We start from the raw sequence: 24,165 nt of genomic DNA on the forward strand, positions 1-24,165 counted from the left end.
TCAACATTTAAAAATAAGAAAGGCCAGGGATGTAGCTCAGTAGTAAAGCCCCTCTGGTTTCGATCCCTGTACTGCAAATAAGCAAACAAATAAATAACATTTAAAAATCATGATGTAAAAAGGAAGTTAATGGGACAAAGAAAGTTTACATTTTATTAACTAATGAAAAAAAAGCTCGTTACAAAAAATTTATCATATGATTTCACAGAAGAAAGACTATCTTTTATTGTGCATAAAAAATAGTTATCCATGAGTGGAGGGATAAGAGCAACATTTTGTAGTTTTCTCCAATTTTGAAATGTTCTCCAATAGTGAGACATCACTTTCTAATTAAAAAATAATAGATGCTCTTTTTAAGAAAATTGTGAAGAGTTAGAATTTTGGTACAAATATCTACATTTGAAAATTTTACTTTTTGTGTCTAAGGACTTTCCTTAAAAGAAGCCTAGATAGAACAAAGCCTCAGTTCAAGTTTTTTTGATGCATTCTGACTAAAAGAAGGCTTGGTGATGGAAGGAAGCAAGCAAGCAAGCCTGGTAAAAATGGTCTGTTAAATAACGGGAACTTAATTCAGTAGGTGAAAAACCCCCTAAACTAGGTTTTCATTAATTTATGTGCAATACTCTCATTTTCCCTCACAGATGATCCCAGAAAACAGCAGAACGAAATGCCTCACTTTCAGAGAGACCCCTAAAGGCATCTCAATGTCTGCACCTTAGTTAAAATAAGGAGCAAGGTAGAAAAAAGGGAAAGAAAGAAAAAAGTCACTGCCAATGTCAGCCAGGTTGAGAATTTCCCACTAGGAAGATCTCATTAGTTACCTAATTTTTTCACCTGTGACAGACATAGACAAATACTGAGGCACTTTTCTCTTCCCCTGAATGTGACCTTTAGTGGTGCTTGCTGCCAGCAATCTAAGGTGCTGGCTTATAGTATATTCAGGTCCAAAATCAGTTTCACTGATCTCCAGGTTTTCCAGGTCCAACAGGGCACAGTGATTTCCTCTCCCTTTTAGGAGGGGGCAGGAAGGAAATGCATGTTAGGTGTTTCTTACCAGCACAATTGCATTTGAGTGCCCCCATGTTGGCACCCTGGCTTAAGCATTGTCTGAGAATTTCTTTCCTCCTGTTGAATGCTCAGATAGCCAGGGCAAGCAATCGGGCGATGATGACAATCTCCTCGTGGTCAGAGAGAGGGAGAGCGAGGGAGAGCCCACACACACACACACACACACACACACACACACACAAAGCTCCTTTTTCCTTTGGCAGGTCTTCGATGCCACCCGTGCTTTCCTCTTTCTCCCTGGCTTCTAACCCTGGGCTTGGCGGTCCATCTTACTGTGGATCGCGCCTCCTGCCTTTTCCAGTGGCCCCTATTTCTGGGGGCGCACCTGAATTTTCAGAAATGTGTGGAGTTCACGTGCTTGCGGGAACATTCCGGGGCACAGTCCCTCGTGCCCACATCTAGGAAGCCCCGGGGCTGCTGTGGCAGCCCGCTCTTGCGCGGTGTGCAGAGGGGACTTTACCATTGAGGCCACCCGGGAAGGTAATTAAATTGAAGCAGAACCACCCTCTCGCGAAGTCACGAATGTGAAAGCCTGAAAGCCGCAGCCGGGTACCAATTAGAGAGAGGCAGGGAACGGAGGAGCCAGGGAGCGAGGGAGCAGACCCGCCTGGCGCTGCCGTTACATAAGCACCCGGGGCCACCGCGCTCCGCCCGCCGCAGAGCGCCAGACCGCTGGGCTGACACCCGCGAGACGAGTGCCTCCCTCCCGCGCGGGGCTGTTATCAAGATATATTTGCTCGGATTCCCAAGGTCATCGTACACACTTTCATTGATAGTTATTCGTGCTGTGTAGGTAAAACAAGCCACTTGATTTTAAATTATGGATTCTAACCCGTAAGCTTGTTGCTGTCAGATGAGTTTAAAGCCATGAAGGCAAAATGCTGCAGCGTTGCAGATATAGCCCTCGGGCTTTAGCCGATCAAGTATCTATTTATGACCTAAAATGGATAAGAAACTCGATTCTGTGGCTTCTCCCTGTTTACTGAGGCCTTTCTGAGTGGGAGAAGCGGAGGCACTACATGTATGTGAATTTGTTCAGATTCAAAGGAGGTAAGGGGCATGCATAGCTTTTCTTGTACTCTTGCCGGCTTCTAACATATTTAAGAAGCTCAATTAAAATTGAGCAATCACTGTTCTTGTGTAAATGTTTACATCCATTCCACAAGCCAAGTATGTATTGTTACTCCCACAGGACAGAGAATAAGACAAAGACAATACCATTGATATGCTAAGGGTCCTGTGGATTGGCAATCCTTCCCCTTCTCTACTAATTTATTTATTTCACAGATACCTAAACAGTGCTACTATGCACCAGATTCTGTTCTAAGCCCTTTGCAGATGTCAACTCTTTTGATTCTGATAATATTCCTATGAAGTCAGTGCTATTATGATTGTCATTCAGGTTTACAGATGAAGAAACACAGGTGCACATCGATTGATTAATTTGCCCAAGGACCACAGCTTTTGAGGGGACAGACAGGTTCTATCTCAGACAGTCTGGCTCCTTGATTCATGCTCTTAACCATCACCCAGTGCTGCTGTGCAAATCTTTTAATTTCTGAGCCAAGAAATTATTCGTTTAAAAATAGGCAAAGTTGTAGAGCATGGTGGCACACACATATAGTCCCAGTGACTTGGGTATCTGAGGCAGGGAGATCACAATTTCAAGGCCAGCTTCAGCTATTTAGCAAGACCTCTCACTAACTTAGCAAGATCCTTTCTTAAAATAAAAAATAAAAAGGGTTGGGGATATGGCTTACTGGAAAAGGGCCCCTGGGCTCAATCCTCAGTACCCAGAGGCACTGATAAGGGAAAAAAATAGATAAAATTTCCAATTTTAGCAAATGGATTTTTGTCTCCAATAAGTATTGCAGTAATCTACTATTTTCTTTTATTTTTTTTTAATATTTATTTTTTAGATTTCGGTAGACACAACATCTTTGTTTGTATGTGGTGCTGAGGATCGAACCCAGGCCGCATGCATGCCAGGCGAGCGCGCCACCACTTGAGCCACATCCTCAGCCCAGTAATCTACTATTTAAGGGTGTATGTCTATGAGTGTGTTGAGGTAATTACAAGATCTGCCCATTCCATTCATTGGTGGCAATAAAAAGAAAACTCCATTTGGGGTCCTTCTACTAAGCAGATAGCTAGCCAGTAGGAAATTATCACTTTAACTTGGGTCTTTTCTGCTGGTAATTTATGAATGAAGTACTGATGTTCCCAGAGCAAATAGGTCCCAGCTCTCTGCTGGCTGCGCCAGAAACAGTTGCAATGATATGCTCACACAACATGGCCAACACAGTTTGGCTCTTGGCATCAACTGTTTAAAGTCAATCATCAGGTCTAAATATTTCAGAGCAACCCAGAACATTTCAAGTATTCTGTTCCATTAGCTGCATACAATAAACCCATACTTTTAAGCCCAAAGACTCCATTTTTGTATAAAATATAGTCACTAAATATACTGGGGACAGGAACAAAGCACTGCTTTCAATATAGCAAATTACATATTTCCTTTTTAAATTTTATAATACTGCCACTTTGTATTTATCTGGTTCACTTCCTCCAAGGAACACTAAACACAGTGACTATAAATTATCCTTGTTATGTGCCTGAGATATAAGATGCTTCTGTAAACTGTTTCACAGATGAAGATTAACTTGGGTTACATCTGAAAATCCTTTGAATGTTTTGAAAAGATTATCTTTGATGAGAAGATTCAAAGAACTTATGCACTCCTTTTAGATATACTAAGACAAAACTGATTTTAACCAGTTCCACTTTCTTCCAGTGACCTCAGATATCCAAACAAGCTGTATGGGATCTTGGATAGATTTCCTCACAGGCAAACAGAAACACATGGTTAGGGCACACACAACCATGTGTGCGCGCACACACATACCTTAAATAAAAATTTTATTATTCCATATTTAAGATTTGAAAACACTTGAAATTGTCACTGTGTGGGAAATCACTCATTTAGATGACTTTCATACATATATTTTATATTTTTAAGTGTGTTTTTATTTTAATTGACATGTAATTGGAGGTGGAAGAAGGGCATAATCTTTTCTGAGCTATTTTAAGGAACTAACCTTACCTTGGGGAGTCCCCATTCACCAGAACTAATCCTTTTAAAGAGCAAATTTGGACTGTGGTAACATAAATCTTAAACTACAAACTGTGGATGCTAGTTCCCAGGTCTGCAAAGTCTGATCCTTTCTAGATTCTCAGCGGGTGGACCACTAAGAGAAACATTACCAGTAGTGAGTCTAATCCCAAGAACATTTCTTGTCCTGTATGAGAAATTTTGCTGTGGCCATTTCAATGGGAACCAACAATTTTTATTCAAAACATTTCAGATGTAAGTAAGCCAAATGTTCTGAGTTTCCACAGTTCTTTTGCAGAAGAATTAAAACTTAAACCACTTTGAATCCTGAGTCTAACAAGTAGGTTAACAGTGCTCAGAGCCTTGGGGGCTGGGGAGCTATTCAGAGTTTATTTTCACTCCCAGGAACTACTTGTTTTTATCAGAACATGAGTGATGAAGCTAACATCAAGTCATCTGCTTTCTGGATCCATAATTTTCTTCTCCCAGTAAGCTCTTGCTTGAGTCCCTGGCTTTTCTGGATATAGTTTGGCAGCCACCACATGGAACAGTCTTTTTTCATTAACCTGTATTTTTAGTTGATCAATTACTGATAATTTTGGCCCACACAGTGTTTGCCTTACAGAAACCTGTTCTTGACTTCCTAGTCTTGTTATCAGCAGCTCTTGATTTCAAAATAAGCCCAATATGTCATCCAGGAATGGCTATCTGATTTGGAATTTATTTTAAATGGCTTGCTACATCTAGACGTCAACCATTCCACAACGAAGCTAATACAGCTGGCTCGGTTCTGTATGGCAGAAAGGGCTCAACATCTGTATGGCAAATGGTATTAGGATCAGGGTTTAAGGACTGCTTGCTAATAAATAAACACGAAAGTTATTTCCATGTCTTGGGTGCTGTGTCTCTGAGGAGACAGCCCTTCCATCGGAGAACTTCCTAAGAGAGAAGAAAAAAGAGTGATGTTAATTAATTAGCTTTGCAAATAGTCATCCCATGTTCTTTGTAACCAGAAAGGTTTTATTCTGCTTTCTTGCAGCTGTTGTACTTTGTGCTGAGCGCCCTGGGCCTGACCGTCTGTGTGCTGGCCGTGGCATTTGCTGCCCACCACTATTCGCTGCTGGAACGGTTTACCTGTGAGACTGCACTTGACTCCTGCCAGTGCAAACTGCCCTCCTCGGAGCCGCTCAGCAGGACCTTTGTTTACCGGGATGTGACTGACTGTACCAGCGTCACTGACACTTTCAAAGTGTTCTTACTCGTCCAGATGGTGCTGAACTTGGTCTGCGGCCTTGTGTGCTTGTTGGCCTGCTTTGTGATGTGGAAACATAGGTACCAGGTCTTTTATGTGGGTGTCAGGATGTGCTCTCTGACAACTTCAGAAGGCCAACAGCAAAAAGTCTAATAGTCTTGCTCAGAGGTGGAAAGAAAACAGCACATGGAGTAGCTGAGGTGGCAACAAAATGTTTTTTTTTTAGAAAGAAAGAAAAGTTTGACGATAAATACTATTCGCCATTCTAAATGAATGTTTTTATATTTTTCAGGAAAACAAAAGAGCATTTCTTCAGGTTTCTATTGCATTTTAAAAATTCACTTGAGGAAAAACAAATTCAGATTGAGTTTGGGAATATTAGACGTTAAAAGAACACTGAACTGGGAAAGAAGGGCACAGATCTTTTTTTGCAGTCTGGCGTTTATTCCTGATACTCATTTTATCCCTGACTTACAATGCAACCTTCTTTCCTGTTAGTCCAGTTTGGGTGGTATGAACTGGCACTTTGGGGCCACTTGCTAGATTGGGTAGTATCTTCTGGTCCTTGCCACCTTGCACCACAGTTCTCATGGTGTCTTAGAGAAAGGCAGGGTAGGGGAAGAGCCAAATGTCCAGGCTAAATCTTTTTATTTTCCCTGGTAGAGATGTCTTCAAGGCATGAAATAGCTTTACAAAAGCGGAGTAGAAAAGGAAGAGACTTTGCAAAAGGCTAAATAATTATAACCACCTGGGCTGGGGCGGCGGCCTTTTTAGCTCCCTGGGTTTGGCTGTGTGAGTAGATCACTCTCCGAATGCTTTGGATGATCATCTGTTTCTCAATAATGAAAGGTGGTAGTAGTGTATTCTTAATGATGTAGAAGTTTTAAAAATAATTACATTATGCTTCTATTCTATCATCTAAAACAAATCATTAAAACTAATTTCTAGCTAATTGTTAATTATAATTATGCTCAGAAGTCTATTTAATGAGCTCTGGCTGTACTTAGGCAGCACTGTCAGTGTTAAGAGAAATTACTCTCACAAGAGAAGACGCCTAAAGATCTTTTTTTTTTTTTTTTTGGAAGCCAAGCATTATAAGAAAAGAAAAAAAAATTATTAATAGATTAAAAGCACTCACTTAAACAAAAACAAGAGCATTTGGCATAGAAAATGTTCTACAAATGGCACATTTGTGATATGTTGAAAAGTATCTCTCTTGGCAACTGAGTACCTTTGAGGAAGATTGGGTACTGCAGATGAGTTCTATTCATAAAACCGTAGTTGATACATAATCCTATTATTGCTTTATATGCATAGTGAACTTCAAGACTCAATGTTTTAAAGTGCTTATTTAAGAAATATGTCCAATGATTTTGTTTTGTTTTGTTTTTGAGGCAAGGTCTCACTATTTTGCCCAGGCTGGACTTGAACTCCTGTGCTCAAGTAATAGCACATTTCCACCTCCAGAGTAGTGAGTGTTATAGGCATTTTCCACTGTAACCAGCTGTGTTTTGCTTTGTTTTTGACTCACTATGATTAAAAACAAGTAGCCTATGATAGGGGACTTTGCTCTGATTTTGCTATTATTATTATTATTATTATTATCATCATCATCATCACTATTATTAACTTCTGAATGATATAATTGTTTCAAAAAGGAGTTCAAAATGGAAATTCATGCAGCATAAATGCTATCAAGAACTTTCTCTATTAGTACACTCTATTGAAAGAGAAGTGCAAGGTAATGATTGAGCTCACTATACTTCTCTGCATTGCTTATTGACATACTTTAATAATCAAAAAATTCAACCCCAAAATCAAATATGTTCTTTGAGGATAGATGAATAATTTCATTGCTCATGATAATCGTGTCAATTTCTGCATAACATAAATATCCAAATTAAAAAGTCACAGAGGATTGTAAATATATTTTTATATTCTTTAGATAAATCACTTGATTAACAGAATGTTAAAACCTTTTTATGTTTTGACCTGATTTACAAATGGCCTTCCTACACAGAAGGTCAGGCCAACGAGGAACATTGGAGACCTTAGTGGCTAAGAGTCTGGAGCAGGATTGACTATACACAAAAATTTCACTGACAGAATACCAAGCCTCTGAGGATAACCTGAAAAGTTCTTTATGCCCTGTTAAGAAAAATCTCAATAACTTAATCCATTTTGGTTTTTGATAATGTTTGCTTAATGAAGAAGAAAATGACAGAGAATCTAGACTGTTTCAGGTTGCCCTTAAAAGAGTAAGAAAGGACTGAGTTAGTGCTAGTTACCATGAATCAGGCACCCCTGGAAGCACATCCTGAATACCTTTAGCAACTTTTTATAGCAAACACTACAGGTTTTTATATTAGGAAATTGAGATTCTATACATCAATTAAGGTGCTCTATGATTTCAAATGATTCACAGGATATTCCAAATGGTAGAAAAACTTTAGCTTTTTTTTTTTTTTTTTTTTTTGCTTCCTTTGTAATAATGCAACCAATAAAAGCTGACTTGGTAATAAGCTTGATATTAGTATGTTGAATACTCAGGAGATGTGTGTGTGTGTGTGTGGTGTGTAGTGGGGATTTTGCTATTGTGGAATCAAATCATTCTTAAATCCCCAGAGAGAAAAATATAAATGAAAAGAAGGAACAAAACCAAAAAAAAAAAAAAAAAAGATTCCTTTGCTGAGAGCTTGCTGTATATTGATATGTGTAAGAATTGTGTTGCATGAATAACAAACTGCTTTGGGCTGGATTTGAAGTATTTTGATGTTATGTTTTGCAAATATTGAAGTTACAATAAGGGCAACAGGAAAGGAACAGACACACAGCTTTATACTTAGCAAAATGTTACATTGAAAATCTGACAAGGAGCCAAGATGGTGACTGTCTCCTCTTTTAAACCATACAACAGTAAGATTTGCGCAATCCTCCTCCTCTCCCACCTCCTTCAGGAGTATTAAATGAATTAAGACTTTGGAAAGAAAGGGAAACAGCCGGGACTTGGCAGTACTTGAAATAGGAGGAATACAGCAGCCTAAATGTACAGACTTTGTCACGGAGCCCACTCGATGGGTCTGTGCCTTCACGTGACCGCCATCTGTGCCTCCCTCGCGCCATCCAAATGTGTGTAGGCAGAGCCTTGGAGCCAAGCCTAAAAATACAGCTACACCAGGGCCCTAGAAACTGTAGTCAAGTAACAGGCCTAACTTTTTTTTTTTTCCTCTTTGGATTAAAAGTGTGGATGATCTCTTCGGAGGGGATTCCAGCCACACATATCAGAGTGTTGTTCTGACAGGAAGAATCCATTATATAGGCATTTTCTATTCCTATCCAAGGCATGATGATCTTTTGATATCCTTGTATTTCTCTTCTCACGTGCAGTAGATTTGGCATATGTTTATAAAATTGTAGTTAAAGGCTAGGATAGAGGGTGTCCAAGGAAGATTCTCAAGGACAACTGTGGTTACTGAGAAATAATAAAAAATCAATTTAAAAGCTGCCCTGAAAAACGAATGGCTTCTGTACCTAAAACATGCCTTTATATTTTCTAGTGATTATCTCTGAACTATAGCCATATGGCCATCATTTCTGTAAATCTGCTGTCAGTTCTTACCATACTCAAAATTCTCATCATGTTTTTAGGTGTGCACTGTATATTCGGGATATACGATGGACAAAATAGTCTCACAGTGGAAATATTCATTTGGATCTTCGTCTTAATGGTTTAGCCTTTGACATAAATACCTTGATTTGTTTTTTTCCCCCCGATATTCTAGTACTTTATTATCTCAAGTGATTTTTATCCCCTTCAAAAATAATGGTGTCTTACTTTGGAGTTGTGGTTTATTCTTCTGGTCTTGATCACGTAGTGAATAGAATACCAAGTGTTTCTACACATTTGAGGTTGTGATTTTTAAAGGTGTTGTGTATAAGCAGATTTTCTTTATTAACAAAATTTCCATAGTCCTTGGACACACTGAATTGAGATGTGCTCCAAAGTGACTGGTGCACACAAAATCTCTCAAGTTAGTGTTTACTTAAAAAATCTGGCTTGGGAATCCACAAGACCAAATATCATTTTGGCTCTTTTGTCCCAGAGACTGTCCCTATTTGGGGACTCTGGTCCATCACAGAAGTCAAGGTTATAATCACTCCCCAGGCAACAAGTCTGAACCAGAAAAAAAAAAAAAAAAAAAAAAAAAATCTCTTGAAAGGTACCTGGAATGTTGCTTCTTAGTTTGCATGATCTGATGTCAAATAAAGCCTGGACTAAAGAATTAGATACATGCTGAGAGTTACACATTTGAGTCACATGGCCTTTTCCATTTCAAGTTGGAATTGAAGACCTCTGCTTACCCACTCTGAGGCCATTGAAAGAGTTAATTATGTGGTAAAATGCAGTGGTTCTTTTTGTTTAGTTTGAAAAGCTTGTAGAATGCTTGCAGAAAAAGCTAACAATTTAGGACCTACTCTGCAAACTGGATTGGCTGTCCTTGAGTTGGGGCTGTAGATTCCAGTCTGGGAAGTCTGGCTGCCATTTTTTGCCTGTGTGACTTTGGACAAGCCATTGGCTTTTAGTTTCCTCATATGTAAAGTAGAGAAAAATCTAACTGCCTCACAGCATCATGGGGAAGGTTAAATGAAATAGCACTTAGCAAAAAGATGGTCTCCTAGAGAGCTCTTAGCACACATTTGGTTTCTTCCTTCTCTAGCGGATTCTATGTAGTGTGTAATGCTTCTTCTCAGTGATACAGGTTTCTGCTCCCACATCAAACTAGAAAAGTAGCTCTGTTGTGTTGTCACCTTTTGTGAAATCACTTTAATACACCAGAAACAGAAAGAAATTTTGCTTTTAAAATAAGATAGCACCAACTTTTATTGCTAGACACAGAATGCACATAATTTTGGGCTGGTCTGATCCCTTTGTTGGTTTCTGTATGCGGATGTTTTTGAATCTGTGCATCTTTTCTCAGTTTCTTCTCCCAGGCAGAAATAGAGACTGAGACATTTCTCTTATTTTTTATCTAAATTCTAACATAATGCAATAGAAATGTGTTTAACCCTAACTTGTTTTTTTTGGGGGGGGGGGGCGGGGGGGCGAGTACCAGGGATTGAACTCAGAGGCACTTGGCCACTAAGCCACATTCTCAGCCCTATTGTGTATTTTCTTTAGATACAGGCTCTCACTGAGTTGCTTAGCACCTCACTTTTGCTGAGGCTGGCTTTGAACCTGTAATCTTCCTGCCTCAGCCTCCTGAGCTGCTGGGATTACAAGCATGTGCCACTGAGTCCGGCTTTTTCTTTATTGAGCTTTTATATATTACCAGTCCACTGCATATTAGGTCCTAGTGTACAATCCCTCATAGATTTAAAAACCAGTGATCAAGCTTGTCTCTGAATCACCAGTTCTCATTCAAGAATCATAGAAGGTTTACTTTTGAGCATAGACAGAAAAAATGAAATGGGTCTTTATTCTCCAAGCTAGATCTGAAAACATTGATGCCAATCTTTAAATTTGAGAAAATTTAATTATTGAAGTTATACAGCCAGTAATATACTTTTTCCCTTGATAAAGTCTATCCATCTTAATAGGTCATGATAAATTATTAATTTTTTATTTAACACATTCATATCTTTTCTAAGTTTTTTATAAAGTATAAGACTATTAAATATTATATTGTATTTTTAAAAATAAAAATTGAAAGTGAAAATAAAACTAACATGGGGATGACAGCCCCGAGACAACAATTTTTTTTTCATTTTCCCCAACAAATATTTATATATTTATTGATAATCCTTTTCAAAGCATGGGTGCTCAGAGGTAATCCTTTTTGTTTGGTAAATTGATTAGAAAAATCCTTTAATCAGTGGAATGTAGGACATATATTCATTGGTAATGGAAAAAGCAGATACCACCAGTCATCCAAAGGCAAAGGTTTCAGAGATAGGAAGTCGTTGGTTTAACAACCTTCTCCGAGGTTGCAGGGAATGAGGCCTGGAGTCTTCTGGAACCCATACTGGAGCTCTCTTTTGCACATAGAAGCCTGCTGGAAAGGGAGGGAGGGCCCCTGAAATGGGGTGAAGGTCCACCTGATGCTGCCAGGAACTGTAGGGGAGACTTGGGCAACACCCCAAGAGGGGACTGAATCATAAGAGGTCAAGTGGCACTTTGGAGTCCTGAACCTGGAGACTTTGGAGTACCCCTCTCTGAGCAGGGCCTCCCATCTACTCTATTTGACTTCCTGCCAAGACCCTTCTCCCCAGAAACTCTCACTGTCTTATCTCTGCCTGATCAGGGGTACTGTAGGGAGTGAGAGGATAACTCAAGAACCACAGGGGAAGGGGCGATGTGAACAGAGAATATAACTGTAATCTTGTGACATCCTCCCCCAATTGGTCTCCTACATATTCCTAAACACACAGATCTGTTAGACCATCAGTGTCCCAGGGAGGACCTGAAAGTGATGTGCCAACCAGAGTGGACTGTCACAGACAGAGACCAGAATGGAGAAACGTGAGGTTCAAGTCATCACTGACCTCAACAGATCATTTTAAATTCCCTTCCACTCAGGATAGAACTCACATATCATTCCCTCAGATAGCTTTGCCTCAGATAGCTTTATTCTTCCATTAATTTCCCCTCTAGAGAGCAATAAAGTGACAAAAGGTTGGTGTACCCTTTCAAAAAGAGAGAAGGCTTGCTTTGTTTTAATACAGGGAAGTTAAGAATCTGAGACTCTGAGCTTGACTGTTTAACCAGTGGCTGGGAACACGCACTTAGACAACTGTAGGGAGGAGTGACATCATGAGCAAATTTGGGGGCTGGGTGAGGTGACCACAAATGAAAACCTGGATTCCATTTGGCCTGGCTGGGTTGGAGTAAGAACAGCCATCCTGGTGCAAACTCACACCCACTCGCCACCTGATTTTAAAGTTGCTCCAGACAGCTCTGGGAAAAATCACCAATCCAGTTACCAACACTTCCAGATCTACATCTTTTCCCTCTCTTGGGCAATCTCTACTCTTCAGAAGAAGAAGACCCCTGCCCCCATACACACACACACTGCAGAGTCATCCTGTCCCTCCCTCCGTTTTCATTAGACTCTATTAAGGTACTGCTAATTCAAATGCTAGCGGTTAACACAGATACCCCGGTGGGCACTGATTTCACCTTACTAGGCCACACCTAAAGATCAGTAAAGCTTTCAGATTCACAGAAATCAGGCGGAGATTTGTCCAAGAGTCCTTCATACCCAGCCACGTAGCCACCTACTCTGATTGCCCAGGGTTCTCATATAGCTGCAGAGCCCATGGGATTTGGAGGACACTTCCCATTAGCTTAGCTCTTGCTTTTGCATCTGCAGCTAAGCCAGCTGCTCGATACATTGGAGCAAACCTCAGCTCAGACTGGTGGAAGGGAGGCATCCAGAAAATCAGAGGGAGGGGTTTTCCCTCCACTGTTTCAAAGGGCATTTTACTGTGGAAGGCAGGATGAGCAGAGGGAAGAATCCATGCAGAACCTCTTGGCCCCAGTGCCTGACTCCCTGAGCATTACTCACGGATAAAACTCACCAAAGTTGAGAAGCTTCTCTGGGACCCCAGCTTTTCTATTCACCCCCCACAGAACACCCTCAGACTTTGGCTTGGCTTCACACTGCCGCCCAGAGCAGGACGTGTCTGCCACTAAGCAGGGTTAATGCTCGTTTCTTGCTGAAAAAGTCCCCAAATGTAACTTAACAGGGTAATCTTTTTGTTGTTGTTGTTAATTTCCAAAATGTGTTTCCCCCCATCCCCCCAGTCCTTGAGCACAGACCTGTGGTTTTGTCTCTCCTGGTTTTACAGTCTATCTGCCTCCAGCCAAGAGACTTGGCTGTGCTGCCCCCTGAGTCACAGTCTCGGCTGGTAGCTGAACCCAGGAAGCCCTGGCCCATGTCTCTCCCTGGAACCACCAGACCACACAGCCTCCAGTGCTCAACCCTTTGGCGGGTGTCCTGCCTCCTCTTTGTTTGGAAAGAGACTTCTTACGTAACTCCACAACCTACTAAATGCTCCATTGTCTTCCACTTGGGAGAGCTCGAAATAACCCATTAGTGACTTATGACTTATCACAGAGATAGAATCTCGGACCCACACACCCACAGCCCCCATGGAGCTAGCCTCACCTCTCCTACCTCATCAACAATGGGACTTAATGCTTGTGGTCTTCAGAGACTTGAAAGTTGCGTACAAGATGCAGGGAAGACAAAGGTTAGTTCATCTATAGGTCATGGTACTTTGCTCCAAAGGCACATGAGAGTCATTTGTAATTTAAGACTGAGGCAGACATAAACAATTCTGATCTGATTACCCTTTTACTAATCTGATTTTGATAAACAGCTGATGAAATGGGAGGTGTCTGGTCATCAGAGGAGAGATACCCAGGCAGTGAAATCAGTTTCTCTTATCTCACTGGGCAGGGATTTATTTCAAGACTCCTATTAATAGCCTGCAATGCCAAGAACTGTGATCTCTACCCTGGATTGCAAGAACCTTCTGAGCAGAGTGGCAGAAACCCATTGGGTAAGATCTTCTCCTCCATCTTTATTTTCTATGAATCTCTGATTAGCCCTGTTGGGGATTCTAGTAATTACTTAAAGCTGGCACCTCTATAAAAAATATACCTCTTAGGATTCAATTAAAAATGAAAAGAACCACTGCATGTTGTTGCCAGGGAGCTTTCACAGTGTAAGACAGGGGTGTAGACCAGGACGAATAAAACACTTCTGCATTAGGTGACATTTCCATCTGGCTCTGCTGCCACAGCAGCTCTGGGGAGAACAGCTACAAGAGAGGAGGGGGACAGCCTGTTCTGTCCTCCCCATGGACCTCATGGTCTTTCAAGGATTCCTCAGGCCCTTTTCTTATTTCTTCCTGCCACAGACATTTTCTCACCTGGGACCAGCTACGTGACTAGGTGAGGTGGGGGTACATTTCTTTGCCCGCTCAATAACATGTGAGTCTTAGGAAAAGCTTTCAGAAAGGGTCTCTGAAATTGGTAAAGTGCAAGTGTTTCAACTGCCTTGAGTCACATACCTAGGCAGCGTGGAGACAAGAGGCGAGAGGCTGTGTCTCTCTTTGCCCCTGCTCTCCCTCCCACTTCCCTTAATGCCTCCGTGTCTTGGACACCAATTTACCAGATTCAGTGCATGTATCTTTGGACACCAGCTGCCAAACTCAGAAGGCAAGAGATTTTGCTGTGCTTAGTTTTGGGTGAAAATGTGACTCAGGTCTCATAATATTCAGTTCACTGAGTTTCAAAAAGCTGAGTATAAAAGGGGCTTTCTATTCTGGCTTTTAAAGTAGGAATTTCTGCAAGGTTATTTGAAGACCCCCTTCAGTCTTTGGGTCCAAGCTTCTTCTAAGGAGCTACTTGTGCATTACAGGGAAAAATTTTAGGTCTTGTAATTTGGAGACTCTACCGATTTTTAAATAATGTGGAAAAAATCAACTTTTGATTTCTTGTTCATAGGAAACAAACTGAGATTCAAGTTCATCTAAGATGAGAAGATTAGATTCCTTGTGGAGGAAGTACAAGTTTTAATAAAAATTGCATCCAAAAATGAACAAGAGTTACTTATACTTACTGCAAGGACAATAGCTCAAAAGCTCAACACAGGCATGGACTTGACATTACAAATCCATTTTCTTTCTCACTGCAAACTGGTTATAAAGGAAGGATTTGGAATAGACATTAGGAAGAAGTTCCTAACTACAAATGTGTAAGATATGAAAGAAATTACCAAGGGAACTTGTAAAATCCTTATTTCTGCAGAATAGAAAATAATCTTCTCTGAAAACTATTGATAAAATAGTGTATCCTCTCTTTCTACAATGGCTTCATTCAAACACTACCCAAAAGCTCTTATGAAAAAAAAATTTCCGACTGAAAATCATGGGAATTTACCAAACCAATAGAGACTTCTAATGGTGTCATTGTCCTTTCTTATCTGTCCTCTGGCCTCTTCTCTCTCTAAAAGCATTTCTAATTTAGGAAATTTTGGAGACAGGGTGAAAAATAGAAAAGTTAAGTGACTAAAGAAAGGAGTAGACTTGAAATACCTATAAATTACCACTTCAAGGTAACAATAAAAATAAAATTTAAGTAAAGGAACCTCTTATGTATAGTCTACATGTTTTAATACATAATATAATATGCAAACATGTGGTCCTATTTAATTACACTTGGGTAATTAAATTAAAATCCCAGAATGATAATTTAAGGAGCCCTTGAATTCAGAGTCTGTATGTATTTGAGAGGCTACACATCATGATCATGAAAGGTACAATTCTGGAACCAGGATGCCTGGGTTGAATTCCAATGGGGTCTTGGGAAAGCCAAAAACTTCCTTTGTGCCTCCCCAACTCAGTTGCCTCTTTGAAGGATAATGATAGGGTTTTTGTGAAGAATGAATGAATTATGAAAAGTAAGAGATTTGGAACAGTGCCTATGGCCTATGCTACCTATGGGGAGGATGATGTTGATGATAATAAACTATCACATAGAAATTCAGGAAACCGGGAAAAGAGTGGTAGCACCTAAAATCCCTGTAGCAGAGCACTCTGCAGAAACACACAGCGGTTTCTGTCTTCTGTAGACTTAGGACAACAACAGTCCCTCTGACCCCTGCAAACATTGGAAAGTGCAGTGCCAATTGTTTTCTTATGTTTCTTCCCTAGTCATGATCTCTATTCACTGGGAAAACTAGATTAGAGCTTCCAAGTCCTGGCATCTGGGAATCCTGAGGCTCAGTGACCTAGAAGAATGATATGTCACAGCCAGAATAAGAATTTTAGAGCCCAGAACCAGTCTGTGGCCATTCCCCTACACCCTCAGATGTAGGTGCTTTCCATGATAATAAATACTTCCTGCCACCTTTAAAGGAATGAAAAAGGTAGCAAATGCTTTGAAGAATGCTTTGTTACACTGGGAAGGGCAACTCCACCATCTTTGCCTTGGAGACTCTGAATCACATGTTTGTACAAATTCATGTGACTTTTTTCTTGGAATCCAGCTGGCAGAGTTATTTTCTTTCTACGTATCCATTAGCTCTGTCCCTGAGCCTTGCCCAGCACAGTAATTCAGATTCTATGGAGGGGCAGGACCCTGGCAAAGCTCTGGTAAGGACCTTTGTGTGAAAATAGATGGCTCATGGCAAAGTGATACCCTTGAATTTTACAGTTCCATGTCCACACAATCAACGTCAGCTCTGGCATCCACAAGATAAAATCTTCAGAGATCTTTTTCAAAGCTGTTCTTACCAAACCACACTGCCTGTCCCCAGGGCCCCATGGGGTGGTGCTAGAAGTGGACTAAATATGCAAGCCCAGTCTGTCCCAACCTAAATGTGGAGTTCTATAAACTGACATCTTGGGTACTTTAAAGAGCTAAGATAGATGAGATTTAGCTTCACAGCATGCTCATGAATTAAAAATAGACCTTAAATACAGACGTGACCAAACTATCCTGTGGGGGAAGAGTTGCCCCCCCTTCCTTGATGAGCAATGTCATGGGCTCTGACTTGACCTCGAACAGACACTCCATCCACAGTCAAAAATCTCTGAGGTCAAAATAGAGATGGGACCACGGCCCCTCAGCCCACACCTCCTCCCCTCCTGGCCCAAACAGACTCACTTCCTCTGCAGTTCTTTCATGAGAAGAAAGAAGAACCCAGACCAGGGGAGGGGCCAGGGAGATGGCATGGAACCCTCTGATACCTGCCTGCAGGGCTTTGTGTACACTCCTCTAAGAGGAAAGCAGCTTCTGGATGAGAAAGAGCAGGAAGGTCAGAGTGAATGAACATGTGAGGTACTTAAAGATAAGCTCTGGGGCTTCTACACTGTTCCATGGAAAGCTAGGTTTTACTGAAGGCTCATGAACTCTTTTTTTTTTTAAATTAGGAAATAGGTGTTAGATGAGAGTTTTATAAATTACTGAATTTTTAATATTTTTTTGAGATAGTATTTCTCTTCTACTACCCCCAGATTCCCTTCCACATTCTATATTTTGTACTATTCCCTGAGTGCATTTGGGGCCCTTAGATATAAAGCAAAAGGAAGAAATCCTTTTCTGCTAAGTTTTAAATTTTGGCATTTGTTACCAAGAGTCAAAAATTATTTTCTTTACTATTTCATGTAGATAAGAAAAAGTATGAAAGGGAAAAATAAAATATTACTGCAACCTCTTTTAGTTTACTCTTGTAATTTCTCCTTAAAATAAAATAGTTATTTCTTAACTTAAAATTATTGTGTCCAGAGCTAGAAGGAATCTTTCTAAGTCATCTTATGGAAGAAAAAACTGAAGCCAGATGAAGTTAAATGACTCCCTCAGGCTCACTCAACTCAACATTCTCTCTTTCACTCCTTTGTAACACAAACTTTTGGCTTTTCTTTCCTCCCTTTTCTTGATTCTTTACCATATGAATTTTAAAGTTTGGGGTCCACAATTGTGCATATCCTAATTTCAACAGGGTGGAAACCCCTGTTCAGTATTCTCCAGGAGGCTAGGCAAGAACTTGTTGTTGGTTTTTGTTTTTGTTTTCTGGGTGAAACCTCCACGTTAATTTTATTAATATGTCCCAGGATATTTTCTCTATGTTTTTTTTTTTAATGAAATAAAATAAAAGTTGCTCATCTTCTCCCAACCTCAATGATCCAGAGTGAGTGGAGGAAGTACAAGGTGATGGGAGCTCCCCAGAGCCCATGTAAGAGGAGCTGGCTGCAAGTGTGACCAGGAAACACTAGGAGCAGAGCAAACAGCCTGTTGTTTGAGAATATACCTTGGTGTTGATAGACAATGCTGGCAGCTGTACTCCCCAAGGGAGCTTCCTCTCTGACTCAGTGTGGTTCAGTGGTTAAAAACAGACTCTAGATCACTCCCTTTGCCTGAGATCCAAGTCTAGGTTTTGCTACCACTTACCAGCTAGATATATTTGGACAAATTCTTTGACTACTCTCTTCCTAAGTTCTATCACCCACAAAGAGGAGTTACAGAGCACCTCCCTCACGTGTTCCTTGTAAGGCTCACATGCATTAGTAAGTATAATGTGCTGGGAAGAGTGTTTGGAGCATTCAAAGGCTCAACCTATGCTCCTTATTACTACCTCCTGTCCACCCTATTTCCTTTCTTTGAATCTGAAAATAAAGGCCAGATGTACAAGAGGAAAGGTGTTGTATTATTCTGTCTGACTAGCTTCCCAGATCAGCAATGCAGTTATGACCTCATGTGACAGTGAGGAGTCCTTTCTCGAGTCCTTTCTCATCTATCTCCACCCAGCTTACACCATTAAGGACACAAATGCCTGCAGTTCATCTTCAATTAGAGAGCAATTTCCAGAATGTGCTATCTCAGAGAAATTTCTGGTAGATTTCAGACTTTTAACTGAAGTCTGGTTTCTGGCTAACACAACAAATCCTCTCTGAAACTCGTGTGTACTGGGCTTTCTCATTGTTGTACCAGGTCTGCAATCAGAAATGACAGTCCTACCTATTCCAGGTCTTCAGAGTGGGATTGGTTTTTAGACTCTGTTCCTAATGTCTCTATTGCCAATAAGCTTGGGCTATTCCTGCCCAGTCATCTGCCTGTGCTTTCAGTGGTCCTTTTCAAAGCTGGACTGGTCCTCTGGAGAGAGACATGCTATACTTCTAAAGAGCCCCCAAGGATTTCAGCCCTTCCAAGCTGCACCGAAAGGTTTGTTAAGCAAATAATGGGATTCTTCTCTTTTCCATCAGGTCCTCAACCTTGCAGCACGGTGTCAATCCCTTTGCCAGTACTGGGGTTGCAGTGGACCACACTGGGTGTGTCCCATAATGACTAACACACAAGAAAAGAGTAAAAAGGGAATCTAGAGAAAATTTCCAATGATAGTTAACTAGTCTGACACCCATGCATTCTGAAGGCTGTTTTAGACTGGGAAGAAAAGCAGTGATCTCTGGGTTCCTGGCCTCACAAATGGAACCATGCAGCAGGAGTCCCATCCCCGTTTCTGAGATTTCTGTGTCTTCCACATAACCACCAAGGCAAACACAACCCCCGCAACAAATGGAGAACCCGGTTTGTTGCATAAGCTCCTTCCTTCCAGAGTAATTCAATCTTATCCCTCCCCACCGGATCTAAAAGAAGGAGCAAATGTGCATTGGATTTGGGGGCTTGTGGGTAAAGCAGAAATACGCATCATCATTGGCCAGGCCACCAGAATGCTTTGGAACATTCCTCACCTGCTCCACTTAAAAAAAGACCTGGCCCTAGCTTATCTTAGTAAGTGACTAATGTGCACTCCACCCAGGAAGGCCTGCCATGGCCTCAGATCTTCTCTGCCACTCTGCACAGTGCCCTTGGCAATACCACAGCAGGCCACAGAAGCTGGGCGAGACCAGGTCCAAGGAGAAGGAAAGGATAGCCCAAAATAAGATGCAGCTGCTGAACTTTCTTTTCATTATATCAATTTCTAGACTTCTGGATACCTTCTGAAAGGGGTGGGGAAGGACTAAAGGAGACAATCTGTCTGCTTTAAACCTAACTGAAATTGAGCAATAATGAAAGCAATTCAGCCTGGGCAGAGATAGCCTACCATGATCACTGCTCCACCACTCAATTCCATTTAGGAACCTCCATTTCAGCTCCACCTTGGGGGGCAGAAAAACACAGGTCGCTGAGGCAGTCTGCAGGCCCACTGCAGTCTCCTATGGCCCTGCCTTCTCTCTTACCTGGAGCTACTCACCACACCAGCCCCTTCCAGGTTGGGAACAAGGGCAGAGCATTTGCAACATGGCTGTAGGAGCAACACTCTCTGTCCAGCTTGCTCAATGATGCTGTGCCTAGAGCGCATCTATTAGCAATGGGCCACAGCCCCGGACCATTAAATCATTCATGTGTTTCATATTCCAGTGTATGTTGAGAGGAAAGATGGTCAAAAAGATGTTTCTTAGCTTTGCCAGACCTGATGGGATTGAGGTGGGGAGTAGGAAGGTGGTGGGCCAAAGGGGAGGTGTTAGTTTTATTCCCAAGTCCTCCATTCCAACCATTTCCCTCATTTTCTGCTTGAGGACCTTTTATTATGACGTAATTCATGCATCTTTGAATGCTCTGTGCTTCTCCAGAATATCCTTACATCTTAGTCTCAGGGTTAAAAAAAAAAAAAAAAAATGAAGACAAGAGAGAAAAAAAAGTGAAAGATTCAATACTTCAGTAATGTCTACAGCACATTAGTCACAATTCTAGGAGCTGGATGCACAGAGATCAACAACAACAAAAATAAGCTTACATTCATGAGGGAGAGACAGATGATCAAAAGATAAGAAAGTAAACAGAACATTTTATGTAGAGGGTAAGAATTATGAAGAACACAGTTGTTTTCCTGCTGGAGAGAGTGAAGGGCAGGGCAACATTGGGAAGGGTGGGGAGGGAAGGCCTCTTGCTGGGCATGCCATTTGATCTGGAACCTGAATAGCTAGAGAGAGCCAGGCAATGATCTGGGACAAAAGCATTCCAAGCAGAAGGGACAGCAGGTGTGAGGTTAGGCAATAGAGGGGAGAGGAAGAGGGTGAGCATACGTTGATCAGAACTTCTGAGGGGCAGGCTGCTGCTAATAGGAATGAAGTGATCAGTGTGGATAGATTACAGAGGCATTTGTAGACCATAATAAGTAGTGGTGCCATTGGAGTGTCTGTAAGCACTAGAGTGACAGGAAGTTCATCCTCTCTGTTTGCCTCTCTGTCATTCTTAAGTATGCATATACACTTATGCATAAGCACAGAGAAGATATATGGTTGAGGATCAACTGAGTTAGGGTTGCGAAAATATTGTGTTTCTATCATACATTATATTTTTACAATTGTTCATAACAGTTTCATAACTGAGGACTTCAAAATTGACATTTAGAAGGATGAACAATTTCTCCGAAGTACAAAAATGAAGGAAAATAAAGCAAATATATATTTGAAGCCCTTTTATAAAATCAAAACCTAATTATTATTACCTAATTCATGCATCTTTTAATGCTCTGTTCTTCTCCAGAATATCCCTACATCTTAGTCCCAGGGTTAAAAAAAAAAAAATGAGGACAAGAGGGAAAAAAAATGTGAAAGATTCAATACTTCAGTAATGTCTACAGCACATTAGTTTAAATGGCACCGTCCACACACATCAAGCTGGACATTAGTCTTTCAAAGCCAAACTCCAAGATATTTTGCTGTGGCTACAACAGGGACACAACCGGAAAGAAAAAGCTGTATGACTTTGCACAGAGCCTCCCTCACATATCCAGTGAGAAAAAGCACAGCTTGGCTTAAGGAATCCAAAACCAGTAATTTGCAAGTACCAAGGTTTATCCATATTTGCACAGGGCACCAGGCCTCCCTCTGAGATCCAGACGAGAACCCTCAGTTTCACCCACTTGTTTAACCACAATGGCCCCTCTCTGTCCCAGGACATTGGTGGCACCTTGGAAGACTCAGTCAATGAAAGAACTTGGAGCAAGAAAATGTTTTGGGGTGTTGGCAAACTCCTTCAAGTACTTTTCTACGTGACTTTCTTCCCTTCTTTTCTTTCAAGAACTTCTGAAAGGAGAGAAAAATCTGAGAGAAGAGGGAGGATGATTTTCATTATGAATTCTGATTACATCTAATATGACAAAAATTACATAATATTATTCTTGTAATATGATGGAGTTTTAGACACCTGGTGATTAAAGGCACTCTCTCATCTATACATAAGCAGAAATTTTATATCTACACTTTCTTATTGCTTAAATAAATGTGTACAAAAAGTAAATAAATCTTATTTTAAAAAAGCGAGCTGGACACTGTGTTGCACATCTATAATCACAGCGGTTGGGGAGACTGAGGCTGGAGGACGGCAAGTTCAAAGTCAGGCCTTAGCAATTTGTCAAGGCCCTGAGTAACTTAGTGAGACCCTGTCTCAAAATAAAATATAAACAAGGGCTGGGGGCGTGGCTCAGTGGATAGCACCCCTGGTTTCAATCCCTGGAACTAAAAAAAAAGTAAAGCAAGGCTGAGGTCTGAATAAAACTACAGTAGACTTTAACAAAGTAGTTATTAGCAAAGAATATGTGAAAGCATGAATTACTTATAGATATATTTTTATTCAGTTTATCATATTTATCCTTTGATAACTTAAATACATAATAAAACAATATATTTTAAAAGAGTAAAAACAGAAGCCAAATATTAAATAAAATTGGGAAAGTATACATAAAAATAGGAGAAGCTATTATAAATAAGAGAAATAAGTTAGGTTTTTTTTTCACTTTCACTTTAGAAATATTTCCTTCATTTAGACAGATTTTGGAAACTAGTTCAATGATTAAAAACCTAAAGAATAACAGTAGAATACACTGAAGTTTGGTTCCCCCAAAGATATCCTTGTTCTAATTCCTGGATCCTGTCAATTTTATCTTAGATGGTAAAAAAGGGTTTTGTAAATGTGATTAAGTAAGGGTCTTGAAATAGGCAGCTTAGTCTGGATGATTTGGGCAGGTCCTAAGTGCAATGACACATGTCCTTGTGAGAGAGACACAGAGGGCGGGGTGACACTGCACAGGAGAAATCTAAGACCTAGGATTTTCTGGTAAATACCTAAGCACTGTCTCTCTCACTGTTTTTAAAAATCTATTTATCGGTAAAAATAAACCAAAGATTATTGTATAAAGTTTATGTCCCTGGAAAATTCTATCAATAAACTGAGCACCGACTTAGATAGTCTCATAAAGAAGAGGACTAGTTTTGAAGTAAAACTCTGAATTCTTTTTTTTTTTTTTTTTTTTTTTTTTGACGCAGAGAGGTACTAGGGATTGAACATAGGAGCACTTTGCCACTGAGCTATATCCCTAGACCCTTCTATTTATTTATTTATTTACTTCCTTCCTTCCTTACTTATTTATGATGCTGGGAATTGAATTCAGGGGCACTCAACCACTAAGCCATATCCCCAGCCCTTTTTTGTATTTTATTTAGAGATAGGGCCTCACTGAGTTGCTTAGGGCCTCTCTTAATTGCTGAGACTGGCTTTGAACCCATAATCCTCCTGTCTCATCCTCCCAAACCTCTGGGGTTACAGGTATGCACCACTGAACTTGGCTGTACCTTTTTATTTTTGAAACAGAATCTCCCTAAATTTCTCAAACTGGCCTCAAATTTGTGATACTCCTACCTCAGACTCCCAAGCCACTGAGATTACAGGTGTGTGCACTAAACCTAGGTGAAACTCTCCTGAATTCTAATCCTGCCTCCCCACTGTCTGGCAGTGAGAGTTTAGGCAGATGACTAAATTATGAAAACTGGAGGGATTATCTTTCTAAAACCGTGATGTCCTCACCTTTAGAATGCTGATAACAATACATGGCTGATATTTTTATACAGGGCAACTGAAATGAGACAGTATAAAGTTCTGTGTCTGGCACCTAGAATACAGCACCTTCTTAGTAAATGAGAACTATGATCATTACTATTTTAGTCAGAAACTTAGCTGGGGCTGTGGGGTAGCTCAGTAGCAGAGCCTGAGTAGCTTAGCATGTGGGAAGCTTTGCAGGCTCTGGGTTCAACCCCAAGCACTGGGAAAAAGAATTATAGCTCAGCACCCTTTCAGCTTTTGATTAGCTAATTTAAGTTGTTTATTTTAACTGGAAAACAAAACACATAAGAAAAATCATATAAAATAAAAATGTCCAGTTTA

The 24,165-nt window shown here is 40.6% G+C and overlaps 1 protein-coding gene across 1 annotated transcript in view; it reads left to right on the forward strand.

The window, feature by feature from the left end:
* Sspn (sarcospan) overlaps positions 1-9,212 on the forward strand; it is a 34,716-nt gene extending 25,504 nt beyond the window's left edge. The window contains exon 3 of the mRNA XM_076854227.1: positions 5,220-9,212. Coding sequence (XP_076710342.1) covers positions 5,220-5,585 — 366 coding nt within the window. The 3' untranslated portion in view covers positions 5,586-9,212. The remainder of the gene's footprint in view (positions 1-5,219) is intronic.
* The last annotated feature ends 14,953 nt before the right edge of the window (positions 9,213-24,165 follow it).

Source organism: Callospermophilus lateralis, chromosome 4, assembly GCF_048772815.1.
Source record: "Callospermophilus lateralis isolate mCalLat2 chromosome 4, mCalLat2.hap1, whole genome shotgun sequence".
In the NCBI taxonomy this organism is placed as follows: domain Eukaryota; kingdom Metazoa; phylum Chordata; class Mammalia; order Rodentia; family Sciuridae; genus Callospermophilus; species Callospermophilus lateralis.